We start from the raw sequence: 20,785 nt of genomic DNA on the forward strand, positions 1-20,785 counted from the left end.
AAATTATTCAAATAATCTTAAAAAAAAATAAGATTATTATAATGTTTGCTTTTGTATGTAAATTTGAATTCATAACAACTAATAATTTTTTGAATTTGTTTTATATATGTATACTTAATTTTTGTATTTAAGTGTGTAAATTAGACTTATTTAATTTGTTTTTCACACGTGATGCGAAATTGTTTAACTTTTAAAAAATAAAAAATAAAAGTAGAAAATTGAAATTGAGAATAAAATCTTGTAAGTATATTAAATCTTAATTTGTTCTTCTTGTCTGTACTCAAAAATTATATGCGCCCGTTTGATTGATTATTTGATGCTGCCTCATTGGAAATCAAAAGTACTCATTTGATTCTTCTTTAAATACAACTATGAATATGTTGAACAAATAATTAAGCTAGCTATATCAAACGGGCATCAACAGATTTTGACAAATAAGATTGATTTATCGATTTAGCGAATTAAACACACCCAACGACAATAATATAAATAAGTGATATTTAGACGATGTACTAATCATATTTGAGCGTTTAACGAATAATATCGATAATAATAACCCTAAGTTGACAGGTACCAAAAAATGTTCTTTCTCTACCTGCTAGATTCTATTATTGTTGTGGCGGACAAGAGAACTGTCCCTATAATATTAGGTTTTGTGAAATGCTATTGATATTTAAATAATTAACTGGTTTAATTTTAGAAAGAAAGCTAATAATTAATTAGGTTAATTTGGACTCAATTTATACTTAGTGTTATAAAATTTCACAAGAAAATTCATTTCATTATATACACACAAACACCATAGTTACATTTGTCGAACGAAGATCATGCATAGTAATCCTTAGAACCTCAGGATTTGGATTTGGATGGTTGATTATAAATATTTATACCGACATAAAATTAATTATAGAGTCGTGATAGGGTCAACGAAATTGTGAACGAAAGTAAGACCACGAATTTGACGTAATTTGTCACGTATGCGGGGGAGAGAAATAAAAAAAAAAATCATACTAAAAAAATATCATGTTCATGTTCGGGAACGAAAGTAAGACCATAAAAATGTCTTTTTCTGGTAAAAAATTTCTCAACATGGTTATTTTTTTATTTTTTTTTGTTAGACATGATTTTTTTATTTCTCTCTAATGCACGTGTAAACAACTATGTTATAGTTTTGACTTTGTTAGATTTTTGTTAACCTTAATCATTTTTTTTAATTATATGAGTTGAATTTCATAGTTAATTAATCCCCACAAAGTTGTTCATCAATAAGATGAAAGATGACATGCAATGGTACTAATCATTGGGAAAAGCTTGATTAAAAATAAACTTGGCAGCAAATTCACACAAATTTCTCATTAGACAATCAAGCCTTTAATTAATAAATTAATTAAAATCCTTTTTGGTAATTAATGAATGAAGCTTTTTAATGAGTGCTAATTAATGGGTTAGACATCTTTTTTAAGTTTACATTATTATTATTATTGTGATGGATCATAGGCTTTAAAATGTCATCCTTACTCTTCCATTGGTGGACATGAAATTAAATCTTGTTGGTTGCAAAAACAAAACAAATAAAAAGGTATATTAAAGGTCCTACTCAATACTCCATTTATTTTTTACTTTAGGTAATTAAATACTTTTTTTTATTAAATAGGGTGTCTTAATTTATCATCACATATATATATTAGGTGTATGCAAAAAATACTTAAATAATAATAAAACTCAATGATATGTTAGGACAGTTTCACTCAATTATACAATTTAATACAAAACTCAAACATAATTACTTCAACCTTTTATTTCAAAGGTTTTGAAAATGAATGGTATTTATAAAAAAGAAATGTACTTCTAAGAAAATATCATACACCATACTAAGTTTAAATATATATATTATTTAAGTTTTTTTTAGTTATGACTAAGTATTTGGGCTATATCTAAGAAAAAAACATTTGGGCTATATAACCCATTGGTCTAAACAATTTAAATTGTAGTACCCAACAATGAGTCCATATATATACATTTTTTTTTTAATAATACAATTGGATTTCATCCATGGGTTCACTCTCACTCATTTTCGTCCCAACCCAAATCCAAACCCAATCCGATCCATTCTTGTTCATACAATTCTCTTAATCGGGACAAATTCTCGAATCTGAGTTTGGGTGGTGTTGAAAAAGATTTAGGTGAGCATAAAAAATAACGAGAAAATTTTATATAAAACGAATAAATAACGGTAAGTTTTATCATTTTTTTAATAATTAAATAAACAAATAATGAATTAAATTTAAAAAAATTAAAATTAAAATATAATATCCCATTTTTAACTTATAAAATAAATAAATTTCAAGGTGGGCTGAATAGGGAAATTTGAGGAAATGACCCCAAAAAGGGGCTAATTATGTTTGGTGCGGGCCACTAATTTTTATAGCGCTGGTGACCCCCAAACAATTTTCTGCCGAAAATACCCCCGTTGCGTCACGCACCCTCCGGTTGCGTGACGCACCTGAGGACATTGTGAAAAGTCCACAATGCCCTTACTATATAATAAAAAAAATTCCAATTTTTCTCTTTCTTTTCATTTCTTTCTTTCTTCTTCTCTTTCTTCACTTCCCTTCTCCTCCTTCTCTCTAAAAAAGACAACCACCGACCGACGAAGACGACGGCGGAATCCATTCTCTTCCTTCACAATGTCTCTTTCTGCTGCTACAGGTATTCTTCTCCTTCTTCATTTCTCTTTCCACGCTTTGTTTGTTAGGGTATAGTGATTAGGGAATGAGTAGGTGGAATGCCACCGTCGCGGCGGAAAACCGGGTGCGTAACGCGGTTGCGTCACGTAGTTGCGTAACGCAGTTGCGTCACGTAGTTGCGTTACGCAGATGCGTAACGCACCCAAGACACTTTACTTGCATTTCATTGTTACGGTGTCTCTCGATTGATACTATCATTTTTTCAATTGCAGCTGAAGTATTTGCTGACGTATTGTTGTGTACAATGGAGAGTGGCAAATTGCAGCCAATGGTACCAGGTCTTTCTCTGCACAATCATGCAAAACCATGGATATACCTCAATGTACTACATTTGCTGAATTAGTTGATACAATCTATGAGACGATTAACGTGCAAAAGTCTGCATATGATTTAGTGATTAAAGTCATGTATGATCCTTCTGCAAAACTTCCCCTGTTGTTATTGAGGGAGATAAAGATGTGGGCATGTATTTATCACGGTTGATATCGGGTCGAAGTTCGTCATCTTCGTCACCACTTTGTGTCTCATTAGTAGAGAAGTACCCAAGTCAAGATACTACACTACCAATCATTACTCAAAAAACTATACCCGGCGTTGTTTCTCGAGTTGTTTCTCAACAGATTTTATTTGAAAGTGATAATGAAGGAGGAGGAGAAAAAGATGAACGGGCTCATCATGAACTGATTAATCATGAACGCGTTATTGACTTTAATTATGAACGGGTTAGTGATTTCCAAGCTACTACTAGTTCTGCATCAGCAGTTGCACGCACGCCGCACCAGTCAATACCTACACCAATGGGTACACCATCTAGTGCAAGAGCGTCAATGGGTACACCATCTAGTGCAAGAGCGTCAATGGGTACACCATCGACAGACCCTACAGACGTATCACCGACAGACGTATCACCGACAGACCCTTCATTTGCATTGGCGTTAACTAGTGAAACCGTATTGGAAGTCGGTACGTTATTTGATACTAAAAAAGAACTTCAACTGACGCTATATAAATATGCGATGACTTATCATTTTGAATTCAAAGTGAAAAAGTCTCGAAAACATCTTTGGTATGTGAAATGTATGGATGAGACATGCAAGTGGAGCTTTTCGTGCTGTGAAAGGTAAGTTTTCCGAGATGTTTGAGATTCGGAAATTCAATCGACAACACTCATGCTCAGTTTTGTCGAGGCCGGAAAAAAAAATGCAAACACCGGCATGGGTTATTGGGAAGTGCATGAAGGGTAAGTACATGGACCATCACCATAACCACTTGCCTAAAAAAATAATTGAGGACATTAAGTCAGCTTATGGGATGTTTTTGACTTATAATAAGGCTTGGAGGGCAAGGGAAACGGCTTAAACGGCGGTGCGAGGAACGGTAGAGGATTCCTATGGAAAATTGCCTTCATACCTATACATGTTGGAGAAGAATAATCCGGGTACCATAACAGATATTCAGACAGACGAGCACGACCACTTCAAGTATATGTTCATATCTCTAGGCCTATCAATTAGGGGTTTCAAAGCCTTCTGTCGTCCCGTATTGTGTGTTGATGCAAGTTTTCTCAAGCACAAGGTGGGAGGTCAACTATTGGTGGCTGTTGCATTGGATGCCAATGAGCAACTGTATCCTGTTGCATTCGGCGTTGTTGATTCAGAGAATAATAACTCGTGGACTTATTTTATGCAAAAACTTAGAGAAGCAATTGGATTAGTTGATGATCTCGTCTTCGTATCCGATAGACACCCAAGCATAGCCAATGCCTTGTGTGCTGTTTTTCCAGAAGCAGACCATGGTGCGTGCACATATCACATAAAGATGAATATTAATGCCAAATTCAAAACTGATAATTGTCATGTCGAGTTTGATTTGGTTTCTCGTGCGTACACTATCCCCCAATTTAATTAGTTTTTTGACAAGATCAGGGTTAAAGATCATAGGATTGCTGCCTATTTGGAAGAGATTGGGTTTCAAAGATGGAGTAGAGCATATTTCCCCGGTAAGCGATACAATCAACTCACAAGCAATTATGCAGAGAGTTTGAATAGTCAGTGCAGGGAAGCCAGAAAGTATCCAATTTCAGCAATTCTTGAGTCTTTAAGAACAACATTACAAGGGTGGTTTAATGATAGAAGAGAAAAAGCGTCCAACCACCAAGAATTTTTATCTCCAACGTATGAAAAATTATTATGTGATGGTTTTGAGAAAGCAAGATTCTATACCGTATCATCCCTTAACCGATTTGAGTTGTATGTGCATGATAATGAGGCACATTATAAAGTCAATTTGAAGGACAAGGACTGCACTTGTAGGGTATTTGAAGTCTCCGGTCTTCCTTGTACACATGCACTGGCTGCTGCCCGTCACATGAATGTGGTTCCTTACGACTTATGCTCAAGGTATTTAATCGTTTTGAACCTATTTATTTAACCTATTTTTAATCGTTTTATTTTCCTTCTCATAGGTATTATACAACTGTATCTTGGTTGAATGCATATGCGGAGACATGTTATCCGATTGGTGATGAAGAGAATTGGGATCTTCCCGATATTATCAAACAACGCGTGTGTCAAAAACCACCTGTGAAGGTTAAAAGGTCGGCCACAAACTAAACGTAGGACATCCCAAGGTGAGGTCCGTAAGGTCCCGAGACGATGCAGTTCATGTGCAGGTCTAGGACATAATAGAGCAACATGCAAAGCAGTGATGCCTGCACCGTCTACCGCAAGAGCAAGAGCATCATCTCAGCAGTATGAGCCCTCATCATCTCAGCAGCATGTGCCCTCATCATCTCAGCAGAATGAGCCATCATCATCTCAACTGTACGAGCCCTCATCTCAGCTCTACGAGCCATCATCTCAATCTTACGAGCCATTAGCTTAGAATGAACTTGTTAGTGTTGTGTTGTGGTGTTAATGTTGTTTTTGTAGACTTATTACCAAGTGTCTTGTGTGGAGGTATTAATGTTGTTTTTGCATCAAAGATTCAAGGATTCAGTAAAGTGTATTGTAACAAGGATTCATTGAATGTTGTTTTCTGGTGTTTGTGTAGTTTTCTGGTGAATGTAATACATGGACAGGGTTTTTGTACCAAGTGTTTTTGTAGACCCAGCTGCTTGACGCAGCTGCTTGACGAAACTGCTTGACGCAGCTGCTTGACGAAATTGCTTGACGCAGCTGCTTGACGAAACATGGTTTACATTAGTGCAGAACCTATTACATTAGACATGGTTTATATAACTGTGTACTTAAGGCATTAAATTAATTACAATAACATATATATCATTAACAACGTTTGATATCATTAAATCAACCATATTACAAAGGTTTGAGATTAACATTACAAAAATTTGATATCAGTATAAAAGTTTCATAAATAACCTATGGATCTACAAGTCCATGAAATAACCTCACTGCCCACTTTTCTCTCCAAGCTTTCATCTCATTTGAGGTCACTTCTGCTAGATTCAGACCTGCAGTCATGTACTCAATATACATTAGTACAAATACACCACAATCTCCACTCTTAGTTGCTTTGGGAACTTGACTCTGGAAGTCTTGTGTATGGCAAAACGGAATCAAGGTTGAGCAGAGGAAATCTTTGTTTATCTTCAAGAGGCAATGCCTTGTCAAATATAACCGGAATCATTTCGCACATCGGTAGCACAAACTCATCAAGATTAGCATAACATCCAGGATCGCAGTCATATACGTCTACGCGCCATTGCTGTAGACGGACAACACAAAGTATCCAGTGGACGTCTTTGATGTTCAAAGGAATATATATATCATCGCATACTTTCCAACTATTCCTATAGTTGCTTTCATTGCCCAAGAAGTATTCGAAAAAGTTTTCAATGTCAAACTCAATACGACTTTTCTTAAACGCAGGGTACTCAGCAGTGAACCTGGTATGGAGCCAACAATCTCCAATAAAGAAGTTCTTCTTATATGTCTTTGGATATACCCAAGCGCTTCTTCTCAGAATGAAGCAACCTGCATCGATTTCCTACACAAGAGAAAAACATTTAAAATACAATCTGCAAATCTAAAATTATTCTAACATGAATATTACTTACATCATTAGTCAGCCAGGTGAACCTTTTTAGCATTCGGCGAAATAATTCCTTATCACCTAATATAGTATGGAGCTCAATTTTTGTGTTGTCAGTTTTTGGATCTTTAAGCCATGTTTGCAATTGATGAAGAAGTTGATCGTCATATTTTAGAAGTGGATTGACGGTGATAGGATCTTTTAACTTGGGATGTTTCAGATTGGGGTCGGTGAAATCTGGATCATTCTTCGGCCTCCTATTCCTTCTCGTGACCAATATGACTTTCTTAGGAAGAGGAGGAGGAGTATTCACTATTTCCAGTTCATCTTCGTCATTTTCGTCTTTCTTCTTCCCAACCTTCTTCCCCACCTTCTTCTGAAAAGTCTTTTGTATAGGCTTTCTCTTCACTTCTTCTTTCTTCTCCACTTCTTCTTTCTTCTCCCCTTCTTCTTCAATCTCCCCTTCTTCAATCTCCACTTCTTCTTTCTTCTCCCCTTCTTCAATCTCCACTTCTTCTTTCTCATTCTCAACAACGGCCTCTTTCTCGACAACATTCTCATTCTCGACAACAGCCTCATGAATAACGTTCTCTATCGGCGGATCCTCAACATTCTCATTCTCAATCTTCTTCTGCTCCAATTCAACATTGTCTTGCAAAATGGCTCCATTATTAACCTTCTCATTCTCCTTTTGCTCCTCTTCTTCATCGAGAATGTCATTCAGACCAATGGCATTCTCCTCTTCTTCGTCACGAATGTCATTCTGCTTTTCTTCCTCTTCTTCAACACGAATGTCATTCTGCTTTTCTTCCTCTTCTTCGTCACGAATGTCATTCAGATCGATGTCATTCTCCTTCTGCTTCTGCTACAAAAGTGAAAAGAATTTAAATTCAGGATGCGTCAAGCAGCTGCGTCAAGCAGCTGCATCAAGCAGCTGCGTCAAGCAGCGGCGTCAAGCAGCGGCGTCAAGACATAAAGTAGTAAAAAACAGAAAGCTCTAACAGAATTACCTGGTTGGTGACATGGCTGGCGAACTGGTTGCTTAGACTGAGAATCATCTTTTCAAACCTCATAAAGTAGTTTTGTTGATTCAATTTGATGTCTCTTATGTCTCTCTTGATCTCTTCGACATCTTTCTTTATCTCTTCGACATCCTTCTTTATCACTTCGACATCCTTTATCTGAACATGAGATGCCGGTGCCGGTTCACGTGCAGATGATGATGGAGGTGTTGAAGTTGCGGATGGGGGACTCATGTTACGCAGGCTATGACGCTTGATGGCTACTTTGCTGGGGGGGATATATCATCATATTCAACATTCCTCTTCCTCTTGGAAGGTTGGACAGTAGTAGGTTCTTCATCAACATCTTCATCATCATCATCTTCAGCAACATCTTCATCAGCCTTTCTCTTTTTTTCCCCATCAGTAACTCCCTCAAACAAATCATCGAATGAATTGTTAATGTGTTCAAAATCCTTCCCACTGTACAAACTCGTCTCCTCGGAGGACTCTTCCATCTTAGAAAACACAGCGCTGTTAAAGGCAGATTGTACCTCCTGAAATGTATTCTTCCTTTTGGATTGATACAACAGTATCCTTGGGCGAAAAGGGCCATCAACGTCTTTCCTTGTGGCGAATTTAGGGACCAAGTTTTGAATGATCTCATAGATCCACACTTGTAGTGCTAGTACAAACTCATACACGTTATAAGCAAAAGAATTAGTAACTCCACTCCCTTTCCTGGACATATATACGGACCTGTGGTGTTTCATGTCCTGGTCAAGACCCCTCATGGTGAATCTAAAGGACACCTTCCCCCATGGAAATCGGAGGAAATCTTCAACATCTTCAACCATATGGATGATTTTGAGATTTAAAAGCCGTTTTGGGTCATATGAGAAGAGGTACTGGTTAATCAAGCAGATCAACCCGATCTTCCATGCGTCTTCCTTATCGGTGCATTTCATGAAAATAGATTCCAAATCCATCATTCGAATTGACGTATTACTTTTGAAATATTTTATCAGCAAGGGTGGACAACCTCGGCATTCATCTTTGTATTCAGGCAATCTATCGAAGTTGAGGCCTGTAATCAATGCGTACTCTTTCAGACCAAAAGTATATTCCTCCCCATTAAAGTTGAAAATCATCCTATTCAAATTGGCCTTCACCTTCCGAACCAGCAACTGATGTAAAATGGTCCCTGAGAACAACAAGTCTGGGACTCCTCTCAATAAATACTGAAATTGGGAATTTAGAGCCCTCTTCATAAGACCCAGCGCTTCAAACCTATCAGATACTTTTTTCAAGGCTAGGACAGATTTCAATGAAATCCTACCAGGAAAATCATAAACCGTGAAGTCTGCCATCTACAAAAGGGAAAACAAAAACAACAATGTTTGTGAAAACATTTCACAACAAATATAAACAAACGAGAAGAAAAGCAACCGTCAAAATAGCTAGAAACAACTGTCAGATGCTTGACGCAGCTGCTTGACGCAACCGCAAGAAGCAACCCAACCGATAAACCGTGCATGAACCATTTGAAATCAAGAAGCATCCTACCCTACCCTAATCCCTAACATAAAACATGCATGAACCGTTTGAAAGCAGGAAGCAACCTACCCTAAAACCCTAACATAAAACATGCATGAACTATTTGAAAGCAAGAAGCAACCCTAAAAACCTAACATAAAACATGCATGAACCATTTGCAAGCATGAAGCAACCCTAAACCCTAACATAAACCATGAATGAACCATTTGCAAACAAGAAGCAACCAACCCTAAAACCTAACATGAACATAAACAAACATAACTAAAACTAACCTCATGAAGTCAATGAATGAACGAGAAGATGAAGACGAAGACGAGCAGGAAGAGACGTAGAGGCAGGTGCGTCGTCGGGTGCGAGAGAGAGAGAGAGCATGAATAGTGGTCGAGGCTTATTTGGGTTTTTATATAAAATAAAAATAAATGTGACGCATCGTATCCTACTTGACGCATCCGAGTTGACGCATCGGAGTTGACGCATCGGAGTTGACGCATCGGAGTTGACGCATCCGAGTTGATGCATCCGAGTTGACGCATCGGAGTTGACGCATCCATGTTGACGCATCCATGTTGACGCATCCATCTTGACGCATCCATCTTGACGCATCCATCTTGACGCATCCATCTTGACGCATCCTACGTGACGCATCCTACCAAACAAACAACCTGCATTCAACGAATCAGCGAATCAATGAGGAACGTTCTGTAAAGGAAATATACACGAACTGAATAGGAAATCGAAACAAACAATAACGAAATAAACACAAAATATAGTGGAATGGTCGAATGAAATGTCAATTTGTTCGAAATCCTAAGCGCTGTGCAAACTCGTCTCCATTGGATGTTCTTCGAAGCTATAGGTCGTTGAATATGGTGCCATGGTCGACGGTGCCTCTTCGATTCGTTCTTCATCGCTGAAAAAGAAGAGAAAATCTCCTCCGCCACCATTAGGGTTTCACGGCGGAGCGGAGAAGACGGGGAAGAAAGGGGCTGGATGAGAGAGAAAATGAAACGAAAATGAAAAAAAAATAAGTCTTTATAGGGTTCAGGGTGCGTCACGCATCTGGAGGGTGCGTCACGCATCTGGAGGGTGCGTGACGCATGAGTAAAATGGTCATTAAAAAATTTGGGGGTCACCAGCGCTATAAAAATTAGTGGCCCGCACCATCGGCTATTAGCCCCCTTTTTGGGGTCATTTCCTCAAATTTCCCGGCTGAATATTCACAAGTCCATTAGAAGATTTATACCCACAAAGTGATATATGATTTGAAAACTTGTTAACCCTTATTTTAATTATTTTCAATTTTTATTATTAAACTTGTTTTTCCTTTATTTTATTTTTTTCTATTTTAACATCTCTATTCAATAATGTTTTAGAAAACATATGTACAAATAGAATACCTCATTAATGATAAATAATAGAATGAATAGACTGACATAGTTATAAGTAATGCAAGAAAACAAAAGTTGTCATAGAAAAAATAAAATTAATTATATTAATTTATGTTTAAGTTAATAATATAAGAATTTACTCATTTTAGCATGTGAACTCAACCCTACATTATTAAAAAAAATAAAAAATAATAAAGAATCCAAGGGAAAAGCAAAAAATTAAAAAATTAAAAAAATAATAATAATAATAATAATAATAATTTGTGAGTTATCAACGGCGTGATAATTGTTGACGTTTGTACCAGCGAAGCCACGTGTGGCAGCTCAAAGGTGGGTCCCACCCTCCAACTCCTTATAAGATATTTCTAAGATGCTTTTATTTTATTTTATTTTATTAATAATACATTTAAATTTATAAAATATCTCTTTCAATTTTTATATTTGTTCTTAATTAGGTCTATTTTTTTTTTTTTATAAATTATCATATTATTTGAAGAAAAAAATGTAAATAGTTATAAATATAACTTTCGATTATCGTATTCATATTACTATTATATTAGAATGTTTTCTAATATTATGCTTAGAAAAATTAATAGAGTTTGTAGAGAAGTTATATTTTTTTTTTGAGAATTTAAATTTTTTATAATTTATTATGTTTTTTTTATTTATTTTTTTCATTATATAATTTGATATTGTGTTTAAACAATTTTTTTATTATTTATAATATAACATTTAAAAATAAAATAATATATATATATAATAAAACAATTTGGTAGATTTTGAAAATCAAATAATCCCTAGTAAGTAGTAACCATCAACTTTAAATTAAGTAAATGATTCTAAATAATAAATAATTTATTTATCAAATCAATACAATCACAATTTAATAATATATTATTAAGATAGTCAAATTATATGAAGATGCCAAGCATATATGTCGTTTTATTTTTTTATTGCAATTCTCTTCTATGTGGATGTCACGATATTAATTATCTCAATTGTTTATATTAAATTATGTCTTTTCTAATTTGTTGTGAATTTAATAGTTTTATAATATTAATTATCTAAAATCATACTTATATAGTGTTTTTAATAAAAACACAATTAGTTTTTAGAACTTATTTTATTAATAGAATTTAAATTACTTGACTTTTGACTTTAATGTACTTATTAATTTGTTGATAAGAGAATTGATTTTTTTTAATGTTCTTATAAAATTATAACATTAAAAGTTATATTTGTGAAAATTTGATATTGTGAAGATTACATACCATTATTTTTAATTAAAAATAAAAGATCCAAACCCTCATTTATATAATTTTTATTAATTCTACACATTTACCTAAATATTAAATCAAATAAACCACCATCTTATATCTTTATTAAGTTTAACCTTAAAAATAAATAATTCCAGGACTCATACAACTATTCAAAAAGTATAATGGTTATCTTAGATATAGTTAAAACTTCAGGGGCATAAGTTTTGTTATTTCATTTCATTTTAATTTTTTTTTTTTTATATTTGTAAACTCATATATATTTATACAAGTTGAATCAAATCATTCAAATTCATAAAATTATCTATCGAAAGACAACTGTCCACTCCCCGACAACCCTTTTTTTGTTCGGCTGTATGTTTATTTTTGTCTACAATTATTTGCATTAATACAATTTATTATAAAAAAATATATATATCATATACAACTAGAAAATATATTAAAATAAAAACTAAATTCTTATTTATTCTATACAACTTGATTTATCTTAAAAAAATTATAACCAATTTTAGTATCAATTTTTTTTATAGGGAAGTCTATTACTTAAGTAGATAGTAATTAATACTATCACAACAATTCATAAGATAATTTATTACTTTAATATGGTGATTTAGATAAAAATTGAGCATAACTTTAAGATGTTAATAAAAAAAATTATTTATTTATATTTTAATAATTAAAATTGATATGTTATAGAAAGGATTAATTTTATTTTTGTTTTGCTTGTTTTTGATTTCTTACACAAAAAAAAAAAAAAAAAAAAATTTACCACTTTAATTACTTAAACCTTAGTGGAGATGGAGACTAAAAATTAAGTTAACAACTAAAATTATAATATTATTTGTTAAGAGTAAATTATTATTTTTTTTTTGTTTAACTTAGATTGATATTAATAGTAACTCTTATTAGTTTAAATAGGAAAAAAGCTCACTTGACGTATGTACTTGTACAACTAGTTTATTTAGACATTTAGACATATGTACTAATAAAAGATCATTTAAACATATATACTATCAAAAAATTGTCTCATTTAGCCTCTTTTAATAACCATGGTTAACTTTTATTTTTAAATTTATATATTTATTAATTAAATATTAATATATTTTCTCTTTTTTCTTTTTCATTTATTATTTCATTTATTACTAATAAATGAATATTTTATTTTTATCTTATTTATAATTTTTTATTATTTCTATATGAGTATTTATGATTGATTATTTTAATTTAATTTTATATATATATAAGCATTCATCATTAATTATTTTAACTCTATATTTCTTCTTCTTGTTTATATATTTTTTTTTATATTCACATTAATTATTAATTATTTTAAAATTGTTTATCCCAATAATTGAATATAATAATGAAAATTATTTCAACAATAAAAATTCTTTAACACAAAAATAAATAAATTAATAATTAAGAATTGAATAATAATAAAAACTCATTCATCAAACACTAATATAAGACAAAAACAATTCATTTACTACTAATATAAGTCGTGAATAAAAATTAAATAAAAAATTATTAATTTCATTTTATTTATATTAAACTAAATAAGAAAAAACTCTTTTTTATTTTTATTATATTAAATTAAATAAAAAAAATCTTTCAAAAAATATTACAGTAAAACATAAAATTCATAAATAAGTTGTTAAATTTTAAAAGAAAATAAAAATTTAAAAAATATGAGAAATAAAAATTAATAAAAAAAATGAAATATAAAAGAGAAATTAATATTAAAATAATAAAAAAATTTAAGATTAAAATAAATTACCTAGTTTAATTAATGAAAAAGAAGGAGAGAAAAAATATATTAATATTTAATTAATAAATATATAAATTTAAAAGTAAAAGTTAACCATGGTTATTAAAAGAGGCTAAATGAGCCAATTTTGATAGTACATATATTTAAAGATCTTTTATTAGTACATACGTCTAAATGAGCTAGTTTAAATGATTTAGTTGTACTTGTACATACGTCTAAGTGAACTTTTTTCCGTTTAAATATGTTATAGTAGGTTTAGTGCTTGAAAATATACTTTTCTCTTTACTTAGCCTATTTATAACATTTTTTCACATAAGTTTAATTAAGGAAACAAATGAGTAAAATCGAATTCAAGTTAGTTGGAGTCGAGCTCGATTAAGTATTGATTAGCTCGACTCGAACGACTTTATAAATTTGAGCTCTAATTCGACTCGACTATTTATCTACAAACTTGTCTCGACTTGAAAATTTGAATAAAATTAAATTTTTAAATATTTGTGTAGAAAAAATATTAATTTTAAATTTTAATATTAAAAAAATATATATTATTTATTATTAGGCTCGAAAAAGCAATCATACAAAATTTGACCAAGCAAGATCAATAAGTCTTCGAGTAAGTATTTATATGAGCTCGAGCTCAACTCGAACTTCGTCAAAGTCAAACTCAAGTCGATTTTTGACTGAGCGGCTCACGAGCAACTCAATTCCGCTTAAATTTAATTAATGCGGAATTTTCTATGATTTCTATCGGAATTAAATCTAATAAAATAATTATTATCAACCAAATTTTATATATTACGATTTTTAAAAAAATATAATAAAATTATATTAATTTTTTTGTAGTAATTTTTAATGTAATTTACATGTATTTTATAATCTCCTTCCAATCTTGAAGGGCACAATTCTTACCAAAATTTCTTAAAAATTACTTTTCTTGTAATTTATGCTCTCAATTATTATAAATTGTAATATATGTTTTCAATCTAACTTCACTAAAATCATTTTAGTGTTTAAAAATATCAAATATTACTCTATATACCTAAATAACATAATTACAAAATAAATAGAAATCGGTCAAGCCCATAAATGTAGGACCGGAGAAAAAAACCGGCATGTTTAGCTGGATGATTCTCAGGCGTTTATCTGATCCGATCAGATCCGTTAATTAGCAAACCAACGTCTATCTTCATCTCTCTCTATAATATATATATATATATATATATATATATATATATATATATATATCTCATTCTATCATTCATCTACGGCCAGACAGACACCATCCTCGGATTTTTGTCCAAACAAGAAACACCAAGTTCATAGGTAATTAGTCTGTCAAACTTGTGTTAATAAATTCATCATCTTCTTCTTCTTGTTCTGATTATGTTCTGCTTTTTATTCAATCTTATAGCTTATAATTAAGGAAGATCATCATCATGGGTTACTGGAAAACAAAGGTTGAACCTTTACTAAAGAAAGTCTTCGACAAAAACACTCCAAAGAAACTCGCCGCTTCTGAAGCTGCCAAAGCCTTCGATGATTCCAAGGTTTCTACTTTTTTACTTTCTACCCCTTATTTTTTCCTCCGTATATTCATATTCATATGATTCCTTTTCAAATAATCCTCAGGAAGTATACGCTAAAGAACTTGAAGACAACAAATCTGAACTTCAAACAAAAGTTGTCGAAATCTATGAAGCTTCTTCCACTGCTATCAAAGGACTTATCAAAGACCCAAAAGAATCATCCATTAAGAAGAACTCTGCCGCCGTTCAAAAATTCCTCGATGAACTTGAAAAAATAGGTATATATTTTTAAAAAAGCTTGTTTTTTTCAAATAACCCAATTAGGAAAATTCTTATAATTAATCATCTTCAACAGATTTCCCTGGTTCAAAGACTATTCGTGAAGCATCATCTAAATTTGGACCGGCTTTGATTCCTGGACCGGTTATCTTCATCTTCGAGCAAGTTTCTACTTTTATCATCACCGAAGAACCACCGGCGGCGGCCGTCGTGGAGATTAAGGACAAAGAGGTGGCGATTGAGGCAGAGGAGAAGAAGGAAGAAGAAACGCCGGCGGCGCCGGCACCGGAGACGGTTGCTGAGGTGGAGCCGGCGAAGGTTGAAGCACCGGCGGAGGCAGCGCCGGCAGTCGTGGAGGAGACAATACCAGCTAAGCCTTGATGATGGGATATGGAATTTGTGATGATTGAAGCATTAATTTATTGTTTGTTTGTTTATTTGTTTTTTTTTTATAATTAAGTTTGTTTGTGTATTTAGATGGAAAAAAAATTAAGACAAGAGTGGAAGAATGATATTTTTTTTTGAGTTTGTGAATATATATATGTATGTGAGTATATTTATAATTAAATATATTTTTTTTGAGGAATTTAAAAAAAAAAAAAAATAGAATGGTGAAGAGATAGGATTGTGGAGTAGATAATAATTGATTGTTTTAGATAGGGTTTGATTTATGTCATTGTTACTTAAAAGATTGGGATTACTATAATTTAATTCATGATAGTGATACTTATTTTTAATTATTTGATTTTTAATAATAATAAAATAATAATAAAATAAAGTGAGTTATATGGGTTTGTAATGAGTTGTAGTATTTTTATATTTATAAAATTTATAATAAATATTTTAATTTTTAATAAAAAAAAGTAACTAACATGAAAATTTAAAACTATATAATATATATACATTGATTGAAGTGCCTATGGGCCCTGGTTTATCTGTCACTCTTTTGTCTCTTTATGAATTTTGAACTTAAAATTAAATGAAAACTTCACAAATATCACTTTCTGTCTCACCATAAAGATATCTAATTATTTTTTTTGGGGGTAAAATAGAATATTTGTTATTAAATTGATTGAAAAAAATGTCATATTTATCTAAACAAATGAGAATGACAGTTAATTTTATTTTCTTCTTTTTGAATTAAATTTGGTTAGTCATTCTTATTGTTTCTTTAGAATAGTTTACAAAAATAAAATCAAATAACAAGATTGAGGATTCATAATAGGATAGTATAAAGAGTTCATAATCCATTCCATTTTTAAAATTGCTTTGGAAGTATTTAAACACATTGAAAACAAAATTTCGGGATTGTTCTCACATCGTGCTCTTACAAGATCGCATAAAAGAATAATTTTGTTAGCATCGCAATGGAGGCAACAGTCCCACCAATCAAACACGAACTAAGAAGTCCGAGCCTCATCCTCGGGCTAAGCCGATTCAAGCAACATATGGACGATTCGAGAATGTATTCCCCATCGAGAAAATATACCTAACCAAAATTCAATTGCCCATCATCTATCGCATACAATAAAAATATAGCAACCAAAACAAATATGACAAAAAGGTAACATACCGGGAGGCTATTAAGAAGAGCTAGCGCAACAGAGACATAACACGTGCATAACAAAAACTTTTCGAGAAAATTTGGTAAACGATTTGCCCACTTGAAAAACAGAAAACGGGGTTGATATGAAGTTAGTTTAATCGACGGGGTAATGGAGATCAAATCCCCAGTGACAATAAAGCTCCCCTTACAACTGCTGCCCATTTCCAAATTCCAACATCCGGGCAGATAAGGACTCGAATATGTGACCTCGATCCATGAAACCCCGGGAATCTGGACCGGAGTCAAGCAAGATTCTTCCTGAATCAATAAGTTATTGTTATCAAAAGATGTATTGGATTGTTTTTCTTCTCAATTTGGGAACACTTGTCATTTTTGTTCAGTACTAGAAATAACAAATAAATTTTACGAACTCGTTTGATGTGGGGTGTTTTGGGTTATTTGAAAGTTATGAAATCAAAATAATGTGATGAAAAAGTGATTTTTTTGAGATTGATGGATGAAATGATGAAGAGTTATTTGAGATTGATTCAAATAACCCAATCAAAACAAGGCCTAAGACTAATTTCCAAATATATGTCTTCATTTGAAAACACTTTCTAGGTAGAGTATAGGTCTGAATCCGAATCTAGATGAGAAAATTGAATATCTCAACCAGATACGATTCTACATTCAAAATTGATATATCAAATTTCATGAGTGTTCGATTCTTTACCTCTAAGCATGGGCAATGGCTTGTATTTCTAAAGGGCAGCTGCATCCGACCGTCGCCACATTTCTTAAGATTGATAACTTCAGCGGCCACCAAGCAAATCAATGATCTTTTTCTTTGTCGGTTATCCTCCTCTTCAGTGATGTCAGTCAAACAAGGAATATTAGTGAAGGCTGCAAAGTCGGGAGGACATGTAAATTGGTCAGCAGAAACTTGAACATCCTTGATTTCTTCTTCTAGTCGTATCATAGATCGGGAAACGCAGTATCCCTTATTATTTCCATTTGCAATCATAAATTGAGAATTATGAGATTCATTGAAGCTTTGAAAAGTTTGATCATGTAACTTTGCAGCAACCGAACTCCATTCTTGAGCGGTATGGATGCGTATACCATCCAATGAAGTAATCAAATCGCCCGGATACAAAATTCCAGAAAAATGGGATGAAGGAGACACATCTAAAACCTGGTATAACAATCTTGAACATGTTAGAGATGGTGAAAGAAGCATTAGATAGTTAACTAGTCATAGTAATGGGTTTTTTCGGTTCAATCCAACTTGTGAATCAGTCTAGAAGAACCCAACTTCATTTACTGACCAAAAAAATTAACGTTAGGTTGTTTTGTCATATAGAGAAAATCACGTTGATCATCATCTACAAAAATCTACATTTATTATGTTTGTCAAAAATTACCAAATAAAGCAAAAAAAAATAACACTATAATGCAGACATGATCTATAATAAAATTTGGGTATAACAAATGAAGCAACGAAATCACTGTAATCACTTATTCCAGACGAAAGAAAACAATTTCAATTTTAACTTCGGTGATTTTCCAAATAGGCTCAATATGTGTTACAACTACATTTTTGGCTATTTCTTGTTCTAATAGATTTAGAACTAAAACATTACTACAATAAACCAAAGAAAACATAGAATCCTAAACTAGCAAAAGGTATAAAGGTTTGACTCTGGATAAGGCATGGGTCGCGATATAAGAGATTAGGGTATGTGTTTGGTTACGATTGGGAAAAGGGCAGCAGTGCTTACCTAATTCGCCCATAAATGGTCTCTACTTGTAAAATTAATTGTTAATCTATATTTATCCAATAAAATCACGAGTATCTATAGGAACTTACCATTGGGGCATCACCGTATATGAAGAGTGGATGAAGAAGAATGGGTAGCAGGAGTAAAGCCAATCCACAAACGAGGCAACACTGCAAAAATGAAACCAAATATCGGTTTGGAGCGAGACACAAGAGTATAGCATGGATTTTTTGTTACCAACCACATCTGTTACATTAGCCAAAAAATGCAATAATCTAAAAATATAATATGATCATGAAAAGAAAAGAAATTGCATACCAAATGAAGCAAGAAAAAACACTATATAATCTGAATCATGATTCAAAATGAAATTTCAGTTTAAAGATCGTGACTTACAACTGCATTATGCCAGATTCCAGCACAATAAATGCGAAGAGCAGTTAACCGTGGAATTGTTTCAAGCACATCATAATTGAAAGACACCAAAGCTCCAGGACATAGAAATGCTATAAACACTGCAACATATTCCATCTTTATACCCTCACTGCTAATCAACATTAGATTCAATACCTGCAGTTTCAGTATTGAGATCTATACAATACGGTCATAAACACAAACATTTATGTCCAATTCAAATAGAACTCAACCTTGCTGCCGCAAGAGCATGTCCAAATTCATGAGCTGAAACAGATATGATTGTAGACAAACACACATGTCCAAAGTCATTAATACTGATTCGCCAAACCTGTTTGTAAAAAAAAAGAACTTCATTAGAGTTTAAGCTGTTACAAGATTATGAATTGTTGAAAAAGACTAACCGGAGAGATGCCAAACAAAGAATTGCTCGGATTTCCATTCTCATCAAGTATATGAACAAAATTGAGATATTCCCATAGAAAAAGAATCTGGAAACAACAGACAAAAAAAATTCAGATGAAAATGACAATTAGAAAGAAGATGATTTCAGAGTACTCACCATAGTAACTGCAATTACACAGGTTAGACTGAAACCAACGCCAACAGAGAACCAAGCTTTGAGAAATCTGTAGAAATTGATTGTCAAAATAAGAACTTGAGAAGAGGGTTAATGAAGAAATTGAGAAATACCTAGGATATCGTTGCCCTAAATTGTATAAAGGTTGATTCAGTAGTGATATCTTGAAATCGCAGTACCAACAGGAAATGGTGTTGGATAGATTGGTATAGCGAATGGGAAGTAAGTTTCGTTTTTGTCCCCGCCCAAATCTCCTTTGCCGCCTTCCTTCCATCGCCATGGAAACGACTGGATAAAGCTTCAATCTTTGCCTATTTCAACTGCTCAAAATAGTCAATGTGCGAAGGCCTAAGTGAGATAATAGTCATTAGGGTACAGTTCGTTTTAAGGGTCGCCGCCTATGAGCCCCATTTTTTTTGTTTATTTGTTGTTCTAGCCTATTCTTATATATATTTAATAGTATTTTGCTTGTACTCAATTTATTCGAATTTATTTATTTTAGTTTATTCGTCAAAAGAGTGAAGTAGAGAAAAAAAAAATTGTATTTAAAATAGTTTTGAAATTGGCCCGAAAGTTGGGGTGAACTAGTCGTCAAATCGAGTTGGGTTGATCAAAAAATCGGAAATGCAATGTCATGTTGGACCGGAAATTCGGCAGCCCGAACTAAACCAGCAGATTTATCATTTTTTTTCTCACTTATCACTCTCTCAATTCTCCTATGCCCATTTTAGTTAGGATGACAATGAGAACTAATTCTCAAACTAATTCCGTTCAACTTTCAAAACTAACATATTTGTTCATTCATTTATTCTCAAACTAACATAATTTATTATTTAAATTCATTTAAAAAAAAGTATTTATTACATTT

General features: G+C 32.6%; 2 protein-coding genes across 4 annotated transcripts; one reads left to right on the plus strand and one right to left on the minus strand.

The window, feature by feature from the left end:
- Window positions 1-14,957: 14,957 nt before the first annotated feature.
- Window positions 14,958-16,132, plus strand: LOC124911927 (plasma membrane-associated cation-binding protein 1-like). Of its 3 annotated transcripts, none has more exons than XM_047452465.1 (4): window positions 14,958-15,114; window positions 15,219-15,338; window positions 15,421-15,595; window positions 15,673-16,132. In XM_047452465.1, exons 2-4 carry the CDS (start codon window positions 15,228-15,230, stop codon window positions 15,975-15,977), a joined length of 591 nt encoding a protein of 196 aa, XP_047308421.1. In that variant the 5' UTR covers window positions 14,958-15,114; window positions 15,219-15,227; the 3' UTR covers window positions 15,978-16,132. The 3 variants fall into 3 exon arrangements, with proteins under 3 accessions (XP_047308421.1, XP_047308419.1, XP_047308418.1); XM_047452463.1 differs by having other exon boundaries at window positions 14,977-15,114; window positions 15,215-15,338; XM_047452462.1 differs by having other exon boundaries at window positions 15,005-15,114; window positions 15,203-15,338.
- Window positions 16,133-16,842: 710 nt separating this feature from the next.
- LOC124911551 (membrane-bound transcription factor site-2 protease homolog) lies at window positions 16,843-20,299 on the minus strand. Its single transcript, XM_047452055.1, has 9 exons — window positions 20,031-20,299; window positions 19,900-19,966; window positions 19,742-19,828; window positions 19,571-19,668; window positions 19,320-19,467; window positions 19,013-19,093; window positions 17,876-18,337; window positions 17,170-17,460; window positions 16,843-17,085 (listed from the first exon to the last, which is right to left on the minus strand). Exons 1-9 carry the CDS (start codon window positions 20,195-20,197, stop codon window positions 16,924-16,926), a joined length of 1,563 nt encoding a protein of 520 aa, XP_047308011.1. The 5' UTR covers window positions 20,198-20,299; the 3' UTR covers window positions 16,843-16,923.
- Between the last annotated feature and the right edge of the window lie 486 nt (window positions 20,300-20,785).

The sequence above is a fragment of the Impatiens glandulifera genome, chromosome 8 (genome assembly GCF_907164915.1).
Source record: "Impatiens glandulifera chromosome 8, dImpGla2.1, whole genome shotgun sequence".
NCBI classification, from domain to species: Eukaryota; Viridiplantae; Streptophyta; class Magnoliopsida; order Ericales; family Balsaminaceae; genus Impatiens; species Impatiens glandulifera.

Excerpts from the sequence above, each read along its gene's own strand:
- LOC124911551 (XM_047452055.1), bottom strand. The coding sequence starts at position 20,197 with ATGGCGATGGAAGGAAGGCGGCAAAGGAGATTTGGGCGGGGACAAAAA. Across the intron at positions 19,967-20,030 it reads TTAGGGCAACGATATCCTAG|ATTTCTCAAAGCTTGGTTCT; the intron begins GTATTTCTCAAT and ends CAATTTCTACAG. Across the intron at positions 18,338-19,012 it reads TATACGGTGATGCCCCAATG|GTTTTAGATGTGTCTCCTTC; the intron begins GTAAGTTCCTAT and ends TTGTTATACCAG.
- LOC124911927 (XM_047452465.1), top strand. The coding sequence starts at position 15,228 with ATGGGTTACTGGAAAACAAAGGTTGAACCTTTACTAAAGAAAGTCTTC. Across the intron at positions 15,339-15,420 it reads AAGCCTTCGATGATTCCAAG|GAAGTATACGCTAAAGAACT; the intron begins GTTTCTACTTTT and ends AATAATCCTCAG. Across the intron at positions 15,596-15,672 it reads CGATGAACTTGAAAAAATAG|ATTTCCCTGGTTCAAAGACT; the intron begins GTATATATTTTT and ends CATCTTCAACAG.